This window comes from Malania oleifera, chromosome 7 (assembly GCF_029873635.1).
Source record: "Malania oleifera isolate guangnan ecotype guangnan chromosome 7, ASM2987363v1, whole genome shotgun sequence".
NCBI classification, from domain to species: Eukaryota; Viridiplantae; Streptophyta; class Magnoliopsida; order Santalales; family Ximeniaceae; genus Malania; species Malania oleifera.
The window spans coordinates 2,964,779-2,981,486 of record NC_080423.1 but is presented as its reverse complement, the minus strand read 5'-3'; the positions used below and the strand labels follow the sequence as shown (position 1 = coordinate 2,981,486).

The window sequence follows — 16,708 nt, the reverse complement described above, 5'->3', positions numbered from 1 at the left end:
AAGGATAGACTTAAAATAAGTAAGGATTTAATATCTCTAATTTGTTAAAAGAAATGGTCAATCATCATATTAATTGAAGGAAAAAGATTTATATAATCGATCCTACCTAATAAGACCTAAGACTTGATTTTATTATTATTGTTGGGAGTGATATTATTGGGCTCAATGTCCGTATGGGCCAGGGCGTGAGTCCAGCAGCAGCTCGATATCGACGAAAGAAGCCCAGCCCAATCAAACCAAAACCACTCTCTTTTCAATCCCGAGAGAGAGAGAGAGAGAGAGAGAGAGAGAGGCGCTTTTCAATCCCTAGAGAGGGGGAGAGGGAGAGGGAGAGGGAGAGAGGTTCCAAGCTTGATTTCAATCCCAGAGAGAGAGAGAGAGAGAGAGGCGCTTTTCAATCCCTAGAGAGGGAGAGAGAGTGGTTCCAAGCTTGATTTCAATCCCAGAGAGAGAGAGAGAGAGAGAGAGAGAGTGCAGAGCTTGAAGAAGACGAAGAAGAGACTGTCAGAAAGCAGAAGATGAAGACGACGAAGGGTGGCAAAGTCATGAACCCTACGGATGCATATCGCAAGGAGCTCCGCAAGAAGGAATTGAAAAGGGTAAATTTGCACTCTCTGATACCTCTTCATTCTATGTTTGTGTTTCCCCATTTTGGCTTTAGCGGGGTGCTCTTGAATTGCAGGGAAATAAAAAGCAAAACCCATAGTTTGCGCGATCAGTGAGATCATATGCGTGAATAATTCTATTGAACTAATCCCGCTACGATTAGTTTCATCATTTGTTGCCCTAATTTGTGTTATTAGGATGTTTTATTGAGGTAGCAATTTGTGTCAGTAGCTAGGTTTCGTGCTGCTTTGTTCGTTAGATAACCAAAACGAAACCTAAATTAATAATGTTTTAATTTTCATTTAGCTTTAGTTTAATCTGGTTCCATGGATACATTCAACCATTTTTGTATTGCGTAACACCCGGTTTGAATTGTTCACGGCGTTAATGAACTATTGGAATCTATTTTGAACCGTTCTGAGTGGTTTTATGAATCTTTAACAGAACAAGAAAGAAAGAAAGAAGGTGAGGGAAGTGGGGATATTAAAGAAGGACCCTGAGACGCTCAGAGAACAGATTGAGAAGTTGGAAATGATGAGTAAGTTATCACCTATGTATTTTGTCCTCATATTTATTTATTTGTTTATAATATTTTTGAAATTGCTTGTTATCCACTTAATTGAAGAATTTATAATAGTATGATTAGGATGTGTTATTATTTTTTTAGTGAGCTTAATATTTGTAAAACTTCATTTTAACATGAATAGATTTTCTGAGTGTTTGGGTACAGTGATAGGTGGTAGGAAATAACTCTATTATCTGTCTTAAAGAATTTTGTTTCAAATGATCTAAAATTTGTGTCCTTTTTTTTTTTGTTTTACTTTTTTTGTTATATTTTTTAATAGTGCGTGTTTTCTTTTTTGTTTGTGAAACTAATTTATCTAAGTTTGTGGACAAAATGTTAATGGATTATTTGATGCGGGGATGCAAAACCCTAACTAGAATGTTCTTGTAAAAAGATAGTATAATGTGGTACAGAGATCAAATAATCAGGCAAGGGCAAGGGCTGATTTTCTGGAGTCTCAAGTACAAAGAAAAAGAATGAGCAGTATACCTTGGCAAAAGTCTTGTGGAGTTTGTTAGGAAAAGTAAGAAGAAAGAGTTCAATTTTTAAGCTGGATTTTGAAAAGGCCTGTGATAGGACGGATTGGTTATTTTCAGATAAGGTTTTTGATAGGAAAGGGTTTGGAGCTAAGTGGCGTTGTTGGATTAGAGCTTGTCACTCTCTCTCTCTCTCTCTCTCCCTCTTATTTTTTGTGATTATTAATGGGCAAACAAAGACTGGGCTTTTTGCGTCTAGGGATGTAAGGCAAAGGGATCCCTTGTCTCCCTTTCTTTTTATTTTGATAGCTGATGGGTTGAGTAGGATGATTGATATGAAATCTTTTGGTAATATTCTTACCATTTAATAGGTATTTGAGTTCGAGTTAGTTTTTGGCCTCAAGCATAATTTAGCGAAATGTGTCCTAGCTGCTATTAACTTGAGTCCTGTGGCGACTCCTAAGTTAGCTACTCTTGTAGATATTGGGATTTCACAATGGCCTGCGGCTTATTTTGGAGTTCCATGAGGTGGGATGCTAGAGGTTTTAGATCTAGGGAAGCAGTGACTGCTTAGGCTTCTAAACATCTTGATGGGTGGAAGGTTGCGCTTTTCTCCTTGGTGGGTTGCATTACTTTGATCTAGGTGCATCTCCTTGATTCCCCTTTATTTTTTGTCCTTATTTGAGATTCTAGTGTAAGTCTAATCACCAAGGGAAGATTGTGAGAGATTTCCTCTGGGGAGTTTGTAGGTAGTTTATAGGTCTAAGGAGGAGGGGGGCTTGGGTCTTGGTAGGTTGAGGTCTAAGAACATTGCTTTGGTGGGTAAATGGTTACATCCTTTTCATTTGGAAACATATTCTCTATGGTATAGGGTTATTAAAAGTAAATCTGGTCTGCAGCAGATGAGTGGGATGCCAATATTGTTGCTAGAGTTACTCATGTGAGCCCATATTCGTGCAAATCATATTGTAGGTAATTTTTTTCCCCATATATCAAGTATAAAGTCGGGGATGGTTGTAGGATTCAATTTTGGAAGGTTCTCCAATGAAGAGATTTATATTTTTCCTTTTCCTTCAATGTTTTTGTCTGACTTGTGTCATGATGCACTTATTTCTTCTTTTTCTCATTGTTTATAGCTTTGGGTTTTATTGGGATTTTAAATTTCATACAGATTCACATTGACGGTGAGATTGAGGAGCTTTCCTCTCATTTAGGTTTGTCGGATTCTTTTAAGAACTCTCTTGTTGGGGATATTCGAGTCTAGTGATTTTTCATGGTTTTAAATAGTGGCCGTGACCATCATGTAATGCCGTCACATAATGGTTTCTTGAGTTCCCGATACAGTTACACTGTGAATGGTGGAAGGGACAGGGAGTTCACAGCCATACTGGCCGTTATGGACTGCTAAAATGGCTGCTAAGCCGGTTATGTATCTGCAATGGCATAAGATATTGTTATTTTTAAAATTTTTTTCTTCTCATTTTTCTTTTTCTTTTTCACAAGTCATTCTCAATAGGCTATATGAAGAGAGGGGGAGAAGATTATAATGATGATCATAATAATAAAAGAATTATTCATTTATATTGATATTCACAAAAGATATATTAACTAAAAAATTGATATGAATGCTATTTTGTTCAGAAAATATATATTTATTATGACAATGTTAGTAATTTGATATTTCTTGTCTATATTTTCAACCTTGCCTTTCTTTTCTTTTTCACTAATGAAAAAGTAAAAGAATCTATATAATTTTTCTATTGGTAGTGGTTTATAACAAATGTAAAATATATTGGCTGTAGTAAACAATGTCAATAAGTTATCCAAAATGCACTAAAATTCTCTATAAGGAGGGTTAAGAGCTTAAAACATGCAAATAAACCCATATATATAATAGTATGCATGCTTGAAAAAAAAATTCATGGCCATTTCACTTGTTTCCTGTTATGTAACATCCACTGCCCCCACTTCCTGCTACACACGTTACTGTTACGCTATCCTACCTGCTTCTGCTATTTAAAACCATGGTTTTCTCTTGTAAATAATTTTACTCTCATCCAATATTTTAAAAGGCGAAGGTGTAAGGCGAGGTGCTCTAACCCTTAAGAGGCGAGGCGTAAGCCTTAAGGTGTTGGGGCGTTAGCGTTTTGAGATTTTATTTTTAGATAAAAATATGAATGAATTACATGTTTTAAAAATAAATAAAAAATTAAGAAAATAAAAAATATAATGTAAAAAAAATAAATATATTTTGCAAACTACTTGCTGACCATTTAGAAAAATTACTAACTTAAATTCATCACGTAATTCATGATAAGAGATAATTATAACATTACAAAGTTTAAATTATTTTTCAAGATTTAAGATACGACTCAATTGTTTTGGAAAGGTTGTGGTTCAAGAGTTTTAGAAATCAACTCATATTATGACATTCCTTTTATATAAACATGGAGTTAATATTTTCTAGCCAAATCTTACTTGAGAATCACATACCCAAAATGCGTAAGCTTCAAGTAAAAAGGTGCAAAAGGTGTGCTTTTTGTGCAAATGTGTAAGCCTCAGCGTATAATGCATTAGCCATTTTGGGATTTGGTATTTGAGATTGAGCCTCAAGGCATGCCTTGCCTTGAGGCGAGCCTCGATTAAGCCTTTTAAAACGTTGCTTTCATCTAATACAATCTTGCCATTCTTTTTCCTGTTTCCAATTGAGAGCTAAAATTCCTTCAAAGCCAAAGGCTTTTGTGTGGATTGCTTTTCCAAATAGAGTTAGCACCACCAATCTATTGCAGCTTTGGAGACCATAAGTGGCTTCCTTGATGTATGTGTTATGTGTTATAATTGGCACAGAGGATCATGCTTATTTATTTTTTCATTGTTTTGTAGTTTGGTGATTATAGAGTAAGTTTTTTTTGTTGTTGGGAGAGTATTGGATTTGTCCACAGTTATTGGAGGATATCTTATTGATTGATATTGTTTGCTTTGGAGGCAAAAGAAGGTGAAGATATTGTGGTGGTGTGCAGTCTTTGAAATTATATGGGGAATTTGTTGGGAGAGGAATGCTTGGATTTTTCGGGACCATGATTCTCTTTTTTTTTTAATGGAAAAAGAAATATCATGATAGAGAAAAGAGAGAATTACAACCAAGGAGAGGACAAGAGATCCTCAAAGTAGAAAAACCAAAATAAATCAAGTGAAAAAATAAGAAAAAAAGAAGAAACTGTAAGAAATATTAAATTGCCAACACTAATTATGAAAAACGCTCTCTAAGACCTTACTTTTGTAATTAATAGAGCTATAATGTCTTGCTAGTTCCCGCTGACCATTTTTCACTTTTTTTGTCCTCCTTCCAACTGAACTTCATTCCCTTCGTGATCCCCCAGCCAGAAACCCATTTCATCCAAAAGTTTTTTAGGACTGGCATCCTGCACACTAACTTCCTCCAAGGAGTACGTAATAACCAATCCTACATTGATTAGGCACAACCAAATCGCCCGAGGTCCCTTCCTTAGGACTAGGAAGATAACCTTCTAACGGAGAATGTGGCACACAGGATCCCAAGTCAGAAGAGTCAGAAACGGAACCCATTTTTATGTGAATCTCATCCAACACAACACCACAATCCCAAAGAAGCACTGATACCAACATAAGACACGGATATGACATGAGCGGTGACACGACAATTTCAAAAAATGAGGATGCAACACGGGAAGGATACATGATTAATTAATATGAAAAATATGTCTAGACATGTTTTCATTTAAGATGACAAATATTGCGGTAATTTTGATTGAAAATGCAATGTAAGCACCATTCATGCAAAATTATCAATTACAAACTATTGGGTGTTGTTTTTTGTTGGTGTGTGGATTGCCTTTCTAAATATAGTAAGTAGAGTTAGCACCACCAATCTATTGCAGCTTTGTAAACCATAAATGGCTCCTCGATGTATGTGTTATGTTTTACACTAATACTGGGGATCATGCTCATTTAGTTCTTCATTGCTTTGTGGTTTGGTTCTTATAGAGTAAGTCTTTCTTTTTTTTCGGTTGGGAAAATATTGGATTTGTCCACTGTTCACTGTTGTTGGAGGATATCTTGTTGATTGGTATTGTTTGCTTTGGAGGCAAAAGAAGGCGAAGATATTGTGGTGGTGTGCAGTCTTTGAAATTATATGGGTACTTTGTTTGGAGAGGAATGCTCGGACTTTTCGGGACTGTGCTTCCTTCTTTTTATTTTTTTTATAGAAAAAGAAACATATTAAGATAGAGAAAAAAAGATAATTACAACCTAGGAGAGGACAAGAGATCCTCAAAGTAGAAAAACCAAAAGGAGCCCCCACGGGCATGGTGCAATGGTACAGCAGGAGGGTTATACGGAGCATTGGAGGTTCAATTCTCAGCGGAGGCAAAGTCATGGTGCGCTTTGTCACTTCTTCGGGAGTCTCGCCTGCATGTAAAGGGGTTCACTGCGAGGGTGACCGCATCCTGAACGTCCGGTCCGAGTGTGTATAAGCTGTGACCGCATCTGTATTTACCTGGGTGGCGAGACTAGGGGGGGAGGACGCTGCCCCGGGTGCCGCACTGCTCGTCGGTGGCTGGAGTTCCCACATCATAAAAAAAAACAAAAAACCAATAGGAAACCAATGAAAAAATAAGAAAGAAAGAAGAAACTGAAAAAACTAAAAAAATTCCTGACCTTAATTAAGAAAACTGCTCTTTAAGCCCTTACTTTTGTAATTAGTAGAGCTATGAAATCTTGCTAGTTCCTGCTGACTTTTTTTCGCTTGTTTGTCCCCCATACAGTTGAACTTCAATCCCTTTGTGATCCCCCATTCACAAACCCATTTCATCCAAAAGTTTTTGAGCACTTGCATCCTGTGCACTATGCTTCTCCAAGGAGTAGGTAATAACCCATCCTGCATTGATTAGTCACAACAAAATCATTGAGCTCCCTTCCTAAGGAATAGTAGTATCTTTTAAACCTTCTCATGGAGAAGGGGGCGCACAATATCCCAAATCAGAAGAGGCAGAAATGTAACCCATTTTCTCGTGAATCTCATCCAACAAAACACCACAATCCTAGGAAGCACTGATACCAGCATAAGATACGAGTATGACATGAGCGGTGACACAGCAATTTCAAAAAAATGGGGATGCGACGTGGGAGGGGTGTATTGTTTAATTAATAAGGAAAAATACATGTGAAGCCATGTTTTGTTTAAGATGACAAAATATTGCGGTAGTTACCATTCATGCTAAATTATCAATACATACTTTACAAACTACACTTATATAATCATCTTCTACATTCATATCATAGAATATTGGTCCAACAACAAAAAACAACTCGTTGGCATGGTTGATGGGGGGTGTTGGGCATCGCTCATCAAAAAGTAAAGATTAGCAGAGAGTGCAAACTGTTGATGGCTTTAGGGAGAGGGGAGAATTATAGGATGTCCAAGGTGCTCTATAAGACTGGTTCAGTGGTGCTAGGGCTCCAAAGTCCAGCCACTCCAATTTCAAAAGAACTTCTTTACTGTTAGTCTGACAACCTCTTCCTAATTTTATTTTTTTGGATGTTTTTTTTAACATAATTAGAAGGGCAAAAAAACACAACATTTCGGAGCAAGAATTGGGCCGTAGGTGTCCTTGAGATGTCAGTAAAGTGTCAGAAAGTCTCTAACTGTGTCTAAAAATAAAAATAAAAAAATTAATTTCAGACATGTGTCAAATATGTGCCAGGGAGTATGTGTTTGAGACCGACACTTCAGGCTTCTAGAAGTATCGGTGGTTCCTAACCACAATCACAAGCGAAATCACTACCATATTGCTTTCCTCAACCGAGACGTTCCTACAATTTTTTTTCCCTGAAAATGATTTCCACCTTTATACATAGAACAATTGACATTCCTCAATACAAAAACTTTCCTGCCTCATCTGTTCATAAAAACTTATTTCCCAGCATGTTTGTATTCATACAATTATTGACAAGGAAACTTATTCTTACTTTTCCCTTTTTGCTCCTTGTTTGGTGCTTACTCACCTCTATATCCTCAGCCATTTTACACCCTTTTGCATCATTTCTTTTACCAGAAATACTCATCTCCGTGTATGCAAACCATCACCAAAACCTTCCGCAATCTGGCCTCCAACTGACTGCAATAGATTCTGGTCTCCTGCAATTGCAGGAGATTTTGATCTCCAACTGGTTACCGCTCCTGTTCCTCCAGAGACATAACTCCTTCACACCTTGATGAACAAGCCTGCTCCTAATAGCAATCAATAAAATTTTGGGCCTCTACTACTCGAAACCTCACAAAAGGAAATCCTTGATCCTTATTAGAAAATTTACCAACTCCATGGACCATTAGGTTTTTCTCCTGGGCCTTGTCAGCAATGTTTATACACTTGCCTGTTCTTGGCCCAATTGGGAAGAAAAGGTGCCCTCATTATTTTCCAAAGAATGCTTCATATTCTTCCCTTTTTTGTAATGAGAATGGACCTGTTGGAGTGGCTGGCCCAACTTAGAGAACAAAGAACCTCCCCCTTTTTCAAGAATCTGGCCTAGGTCCAATACAAACAGCTAACACCCGGGCTCTATCTTCATCTCTTCCTCCTTCCAAGAGAAACCCTAGCCGCCTGTACCAATCCCGCAGTCCCTTCTTCAGCCCTAGTAATCTCAACTGTTGTAACCTTCATCTTTGAACAAGAATTCAAAGTTTTCGGCAGAGACAGCTTCCTTTGATTGCAACTCACCAACATTCTGGGTACATAGCTGACGCTTCCCTGTTATCACACCCTTCACCCATGTCTGATTATCTCGATTACTCTTTGCCCTTGTCGATCTTCTTGGCCACCACCACTTGGCTCATGATTGATGGACTGACTCGCTTTTTTCATCTTTGCCACCACATTCAGGACGGAGCTCCCTCGCCACATTGCAAAACTCATCCACGAAGCTTTTACACCCATCACCCTTTAAGCCACCTGGGACAAACACCAAATATCTCTTCCATTCTGATCCAACCCTAACTAACTCCAAAAATTTCCCCTCCTTTGCTGGACAAATCAACATCTAGTTGTTTACAATACCTTTTTGAATGCTTCTAATTCACTTCCCAACCGACCAAAGTTCGATAAGCCATCACAGAAACAGAACTTGTCGGCAGCATCTTTGGGAAATCTTACCCACCTACTGCATGAATGATTGTATTTGATAACAAACAGATAGGGGATCTTCCATTCTTCCCTACTTTGTCCAATCTCTGATTGAAGCTCTTCCCCCAGATCTGGATCAAGCATTTACTTATCTCTCTTAACACAATCTAATGTATCCACGGTGCTGATCCTTGTATTTGAGAATGATTGACCTTCTATTGTCATTATATAGATTGTTTTTCATTCATAGATCTATTTGGGACAGGATTTTTTGGTCCCCTTGTGGGTGTTCACACTGGGTGCTTTGGAATTATGGGCTTCTCTAATATTCAGTGTGATTAGTTGGCCCTTTTAGTTCAGTTTCTTGGTTTGTTTTTTTTTAATTGCTAGATTTTGTTTTGATTTCCTTCTGTCTTTTTTTTTTTTGGAGGTTCTCATCCTCTTTGTAATTCCTTCTCAATGAGTATCTTCTGTTTTAATTAGAAAAAAGAAAAGAAAGAACACCTTTTTTAATTCAAGAAAACTGCACTCCCCATCACATCAATTACAACAGCTTATATAGAGCATAAAGCCCTAATGATAAGACAAATATTAGTTCCTAAAATATGTTTAATCCCATCCATCCCCGATAAATTATAGAAAAGAACTGAAAAATACACAAAAGCCCCTAACAATAAATCTGCTGCAGTAATGCAAACAGTTTTGTAAACAATGTGTGCTAGAGTCCTGCTAAAATGAGAAACTGTTTCTTAAAAAGAGAAGATAGACTCTTTTGCCTCTTTATCAATTCCTCCTTGGTGGAGAGAGAAATTTGTCTTCGAGTTTAGTGCAATCTTGTCATGGTCAATTGGACTTCCAAAAACAATCCTATCTATCCTCTTAAAAACTCCTTCCTCTATCATTTTCCTTGGAGCCACTGCCACGTGATTTGGGAGGAAAGGTTCCTTGCAAATTTGGACTTTCTTCTTGACTATATCTCTTAATAGGATCAGTATACATGGTTTATTATAGGTTAGAAGACCTTATAAGGCTTATGTCCGGATTTGTATGTATTTTTCCTTCATTGTTGGTTGGCAAACCATCTATTGAGTGCTGTTTTTTCTTGTTCTGATGAAGCTTGGGTGGTGCCTCGGGTCCTCGGTGACTTTTTTGCTAATGAAATATTGTGGTTTTGGAAAGAGCATTGTGGTGTTGTGTGGTTTTTGCTATTCTGTGGACCCTTTGGGTTGAGAAGAATACGAGAATATTCAAGGATTGTGCAACCTTTCTTCGCTCATTATGGGATAGAGTGCTGTTTTTGGCTTCTTTGTGAACCCGTTTTGGTTTTTTTTTTTTTTGGGGGAGGGGGGATGATGCTGTCTGTCCTTCAAAGGGATTGGAGGGCAGTCTTGTTCTAATTTTTATTTTTGTGTTTTTTTGGGAGGACATCCCTCCTCCTTTCATTGTACTCTTGTTCTCTCTCTCTCTCTCTCTCTCTCTCTCTCTCTCTCGTTTGTTTTTTCTGTTTTAATATGTTTTTGTACTTATCCAAGAAAAATCCTCTCTATCCGATTTCTTGTTGTTCCTTTGAATAATTCAAGACTCTACATGTTGGCTTTAATTTGCTCATGATGAATCTTGCACTCCAAATAAGGGATTCTGCAACAAAATGAACAAGTTGATAAATAAGAATCAATATTGATCTCCCTTGATGTCATGACACCTCCCATCAATAAACTTACTATCATCACTGTAATTTTAGAAAGTTGACTGATCAATTATTATTTTAGCAAGTTTTCCCAAATTTTGTTGAACTCCCTTCATTGTGACATGAACAAAGTTGTCCTTGATTGAATAGTCCTCTAATGAAATGGACAACCAATAACTTATCTTATTTAAAAAAACTACCATAAACCTTGATCTATGGCGATGTCCATCAAACACTCATGAGTCTTTGTAGCTTCCCTCTTTATATGATCCTGCAATGACTTCTTTATCTTTGTCTTTTGGGTATACATATGTTGAGAATCCTAAAGGTAAACATCATAGATTAGCAGGGAATTCCAATCTATAGAATTATTTCTTCAAATAGTTCATCTCTAAGACTATCTTGTGGCATGTTTAAAGGATTTCAGTTGCCTTCTGGTATCTCCATTTGGGCTTCTGGATGATATCTATGTAAGTTTTGCGTCTCTTGCATGAGTTGTTTCATCTCCCTTTGCATCTCTAACATCCCTTGTGCTTGGTTCAACAGGAACCCTTGCTCTTCTTGCTGCCATGGTGATATTATGATTGTTCTTTTGCTTTGATACTAAATTGATGTAGGGAAAATTAAGGAGAGACAGTAACAGAGATCAAAATATGCAGCCAAGGGCTGGTCTTCTGGAGTTAAGTCGAGGGAAAAGAAAGTGCACATCTTGTTGATTTTTAATGCACGAAAACTGCACTAAATTATTACATCAATTAGAGCAGCTTATATACCATAAAACCAAAATAGAAAAGCAATTCCTTAACCCCAGAATAGGTTTAATTTAAAAACTTTAAGAGGGACAAAATCCATTAAAATAACTTTGCCAGTTTAATTTGAATAGTGGCCTTAACAGTTTTGCACTGTAGTGCGTTGCTATAGAGTCGAACTGTAACTTGGGAAATTTGGACACTTGCCCCTGCATCAATATCTTTCTTGATTTGATGATATTGGGGTTTTGGGAAAAAATACCAATTTTACTTTCATCACTTAAGAAGGGTTGGTCTATTAAGATTTGCTGATTTTTGACCTTTCAATTCAGTGTGTACAACATCATTGCAGAAGTTCTTGTGGATTGCTTTAGTCTTGGAGGTTACTGTTTCTCAGGCCCAAAGTGCCTTCATGTTTGGATAAGACAGATTGTGGGTGCCATTCTCATAGCAAATGAGGAAGTGGAGAATTTTCAACATTGAAAAGAGAAGGGGTCATTCTTAAAATGGATTTTGAAAAGGCTTATGATCAGGTTTGTTGAAATATCTTGTGTAAGATCTTTGCTAGAAAGCGTTTTGGGGGTTAGGGGCATGCTTGGATAAAGAGGCATTTATCAAATGCTTTCTTTTCATTCATTATCAATAGTAAATCTAAGGATTGGTTTAGGGATTTGGGAGGAGTTAGCAAGTCGTTCTGATATCTTCTTTTTTAGCTTGTTCTGGTTATAAATGTCTTTTGGATGGATTGATGGATAGGGTGGTAGATAGAGGTTTTGCAAGAGGGATTGGTGTTAGTTTTTTTTTTTGGGGGGGGGGGGGGTGGTTGTGTCTCATCTTCTGATTGCTCATGATACTATTCTTTTCTAGGTGATCAAAGAGAGCCTTTCTTGAATGTTCTATCCTTCTTTTTGAGACGATTGCAGGTTTAAAAATACATTTGGGAAGAGTGGGATTGCTACTATAAACCTCAGTTCTAATTAATCCATGGAGCTCGCTTCCTTAGCTGGGTGTGGTTTTTTAGAGTATTTGGATAGCCAAAGTCCCCTCTAAGATAGCTTTTATTTGGCTGGTTATTCTTAATAATCTGTTGTGTATTAGGAGGCCTTTCAAGGCATTCTCTGGTTGTATGTACCTTATGTTTGGTAGCCCTTTCATCTCATCTTTTTCTGCACTGCTATTTCTCTTGGAGGACATGAAGTAAGTTGTTTGGTATAATTTTTTTTTTTTTTGGGGGGGGGGAGGGTGGTTCCCTGGAGAAGGTGGAGATTTATCGACTCTGAAAAGGACGGTGGCAGGTCCACCTTGTGGAGGTGTTGTTCTTTTTGCAATTTTGTGCGGCATTTGGGAATGTGCATATTTCTATGGAATAAATTCCGGTTGTTTGTTATGGGGAATGATTCACTACCCATCTCGGTGTTGGTCCTTTGTAGCTGGATGTTTTACGGGGGTGCCTTTTTTGGATTTACAAAGATATCAGAAAGCAGTGTGGCTTTATTTGTAGTTCCTTATTTTTTGTTCTCTTTTTCTCATAGGATGATGTCTCATTCTCCTTTTTTGTTTTCTTCTTTAATTGCAAGGGGATGCTCTTCATTCCCCATGCAGTTTTTGGGTGCATTTGGAAAGAGAGGAATAGGCAAGTGCTTAAAAATTCAACCTAAGCAATTCAAAACAGCAAAGAACACTGGTTTACTGCGGTCAATAGCTGGCATAGTGGGACTGTTGTTAATGACTATAATGTAATTTTTGATTTGTGTGACACCCTTCAGGGTGCTTGACTTTCTGGACCATTGGCTGGCATCCCCTTGATGCCTTTTCAATAAAGTTCACTTTACTTATCAAAAACAAGAAATTGTAAATGGTAAAAAAGAAGTAAAACCTTTGAAGAATGGTGTGCGAGCTAAGTTGGTTTAAGGGTAGAAAAAGGGAAGATGTTACCAATGGATTTTAAAATGTGTGGAGAGAGAGAGGGAGAGAGAGAGGGAGAGAGAGAGAGAGAGATGTTTCTAGAGGATACAAACGTTTAAGTCAAAAGTATGGAATTGTGATTCTAGAGGGAGGAATCCAAAATTTGGTTCAAGTGTTGAAAAAAGGAAGATATTGCCAGCAGATTTTGAAATGTGTGTGTGTGGAGGAGATTCGAAGGTTTGAACTGCGTGCCTTTGTGTGTGTTAGAATAACACTTTACCTAAAGAACTTAAGCTGTTAGGCTGTGGGTCAATAATGTATATTAAGCCTTAACACTGCACTTGGTCTGCGCAGCCCAATTGCATGTGGAGAGAGAAGCAAACAATGAATAACACCCTATTGGGAACACTGTAATTTTTTTTTAACAAACTTATATTAAACACAGGCAAGAAGACTACAACCCCAAACCTCCTAGTACCATGGGTTTGATAGTGTTAGAATACCACTTCACCTAAAAGTTTTAGCTGTTAGGTTGTGGGCTAACAATGCATGTCAAACCTCTACAGTGTTCGTGTACACGCGCTTCTAGTAAGTAAGAGAGGAAAACAGAAGATTCTGGTAGTCTCATTATACATCCTTCTGCAGGCAAGTTGCTTTGAGAAAATTGGAATTTGGAGCATGTCTTGTTTGGCATAGTTTTAAACGTGGATGTGTAATAGTTGCATTGGCTATTATGTAACCATTATGGGCTGCTAGAGACCATTACAGGAATGCCTAAAGAGGTTTTGGTTTCACTTTTTGCATTTTTCTCTTTTTCTTATATTGAAACATAGACAAATTTAAGTTGGTCTTATTTTAATTGGTAATTGTAAATAAATTTTTCATTGTTAGGTTTATTCAATTTGACATTTAGTATGCACTTCAATATCTACAAATCAAATAAATCTGACTTTCTCTGTCATTAAAACAATGCACATATTTGAACATTGTATGTTCCTTCCCTTTTTTTTTGTTGGGGGGTGGGGTTGGGTATTTTTGTTACCTAATTTGGAGATAGAAACACTTCAAATTGCTATACATTTATGTTCTTGTATGATAAATGAACATTCTATATTTTATATTTTGTTATACTTATGATTTCTTGGTTTAAATTTCACTTATAATCAATAAAGTGGTGAAAAGCAACAAATTCATGCTTCCACACTATAGCAACTAAAGAAACCAAGATAACATCTAATTCTTGTAGTTTATGTTACATTTAGATTTGTTAAAATTTACTAAAAACCATTTAAAGCATTCGTGTTGGGATTTTGGGATCCAGACATATGAATCTATATTCATAACGAGTTTGCTAATGCAAAAAATTAATTCATGGATGGTGTATCTATCACCCATTACATATGTCCTCAGTGGCAGCAAACACTAAACTGTGGTTGTTAAGAGTTATGCTGGTCACCACTGTTTTTTAAAACCATGCGTGGCAAAAAATTCAATATGCCTTCTGCACACGGTCTCTTGAGATATGCATGCATCATGTTGGGCACACAAAAACGCACCCATGCTCACAAAAGCACAAAAGGAAAGAGTCTTTAAAATTGTGACACAGGCCACTACTGAAACAGCAAGGCGAAAAATCAGCCGCACTGCCCATTTGGTATTACTGTAAAAAATTATAAAAACGAAAACCAGAAATGAAAATTAAAAACAAAAAACTAGCAACTTGTTTGGTTAACATTTATAAAATTAATACAAATTAAAAACTTAATTAAAAAATGCTCATTTTCATCTTTAAATCAAATAATATTATAAAAAAATATGGTTAAAATAAAATTACAAATAATATACATTAAAAAAACTATAATAAAAATAAAAATTGTTGTAATTATTTTACTTAATTTTTATACTTTCAAATTTTACTTTTTGCAAAAAAGATTTATTGGACATGACAATTGAAAAATAGTAAAAATATTTTGTAATTGACTTTATTATTATTTTTTTGAAATTTATGTATATTTTTATTTTAATTATGTTTAAATTCATATGATCATTTATTTTAATTTTAATTTAAAAGTGTATAAAATGAATGATTTAATCCAAAAAATCCTATTTCTGAATACTAAACTTTTTAGCAAGAGGTTGCGAAAACAGCTAAAAACCATAAAATCTAGTTTTAATTTTCTGCAAACAACTAAAAGCCGGCAACAAAAACAGAAAACTGGAAAATAACAACGATACCAAACAGGCTCTAAGAAATTCATAAGTTTGAGATGGGGAAAAATGAAAGAGGGGGGGGGGGGGACTTGTTCAAATTGAAGTAGTTATATACACACACACACACACACACACACACACACACATATATATATATATATATATATATATATCTTTACATATTTTGCTTTGTGAAAGATTTCTTTGACTACACTGTATTTAATGACATTTTCTTTTCTTGTTACACTGAGGAAGTTTTTATTAGAAGTCTATTTGCATGGTGGCTTCTTTATAGAAGAATGTCTTATTTCTTGCTTTGTTCCTTTTGTGGCCAAAACTATCAAAATTAAGATTTCAAAAAGATTATTGTCTCATTCCTAATGCAGGTCTTTTCCTCCCAAGGTTTGATGGACTGCACTCCTTACTTGCTTTAGTTTACTTATGTGAGTGATGATATCAAAAGTTTGTGATGAAGAAAGATATTTTCAGAATTTAACAATTTCAAGTAATCCAATTTGCATTTTTTTCCCCAATAATCCAAATCAAATATCATCATATTTTTTGTCTCTATCATGGTTATTAGGATTGCGATTTGGATCATAGAATCATACGATTCTACGATCTAGATTCATTCAAACGGTCCAAGTCAAAAAAGAAAAAAAGAAAAAAAAAAGGAATCAAGTAGATTCGTGGTAGAATCATAGAATTGAAATCGTAGAATCCTGTGGATACTACTTTGTTACCTGGATTGGTTTTTTTTTTTTTTCCTTTCGTTTTTGGGGCTTCCATAATATGGCTCAATACAAGTTTTTCTTGGCCCAAAGGCCCAAAAGTTTATGTTCGGTCCAAAGGTCTTCAAGACCTGGGCCAAAATAGCTCTCAGCCTCCCATCGATGAACAGATTCAGTAGAATCTGCACCTGACTTCCCTGGAGTTCGACACCTCAGTCCTATACTCCTCATTGAAGTTTAGCAACCCAGTATCTTAATTTCTCTCTTGTTTGACAACCAGAGAGCCCTTCATCTGGTGACTGGTGTTTGATCAGCAGCAGCCAGCAGTATTTCTGTTTGATCAGCGGTTGGTGTTCGACGACCAGAGTTCTTGGTGTTCGACAAGAACTCAGTCCTTTGTCCTCTTCCTTTTTTGGTGTTTGACTTGAACACCTCAGCCCTCTTCAACACAGAGTTTCTTGTTGTTTGATCAGCAGCAGCCAAGAAAAGAGCCAAGCCAGCAGATCCAGGAGAGCTGCAGAGGGGTATGCTTCGAAACAGATCTACTTCTTGAAAAGACTCAACAGTGGCCACTATTTTTCTAATACTTCTTTTCCCTCTTTTCCTTCTTTTCTTGCTATT

The 16,708-nt window shown here is 36.6% G+C and overlaps 1 protein-coding gene across 1 annotated transcript in view; it reads left to right on the top strand.

Annotated features, from left to right (window-relative positions):
* Window positions 1–182: 182 nt before the first annotated feature.
* The window catches only part of LOC131160211 (protein EARLY FLOWERING 5), a 29,556-nt gene continuing 13,030 nt past the window's right edge, over window positions 183–16,708 (top strand). The window contains exons 1-2 of the mRNA XM_058115629.1: window positions 183–599; window positions 1,051–1,144. Coding sequence (XP_057971612.1) covers window positions 519–599; window positions 1,051–1,144 — 175 coding nt within the window. The 5' untranslated portion in view covers window positions 183–518. The remainder of the gene's footprint in view (window positions 600–1,050; window positions 1,145–16,708) is intronic.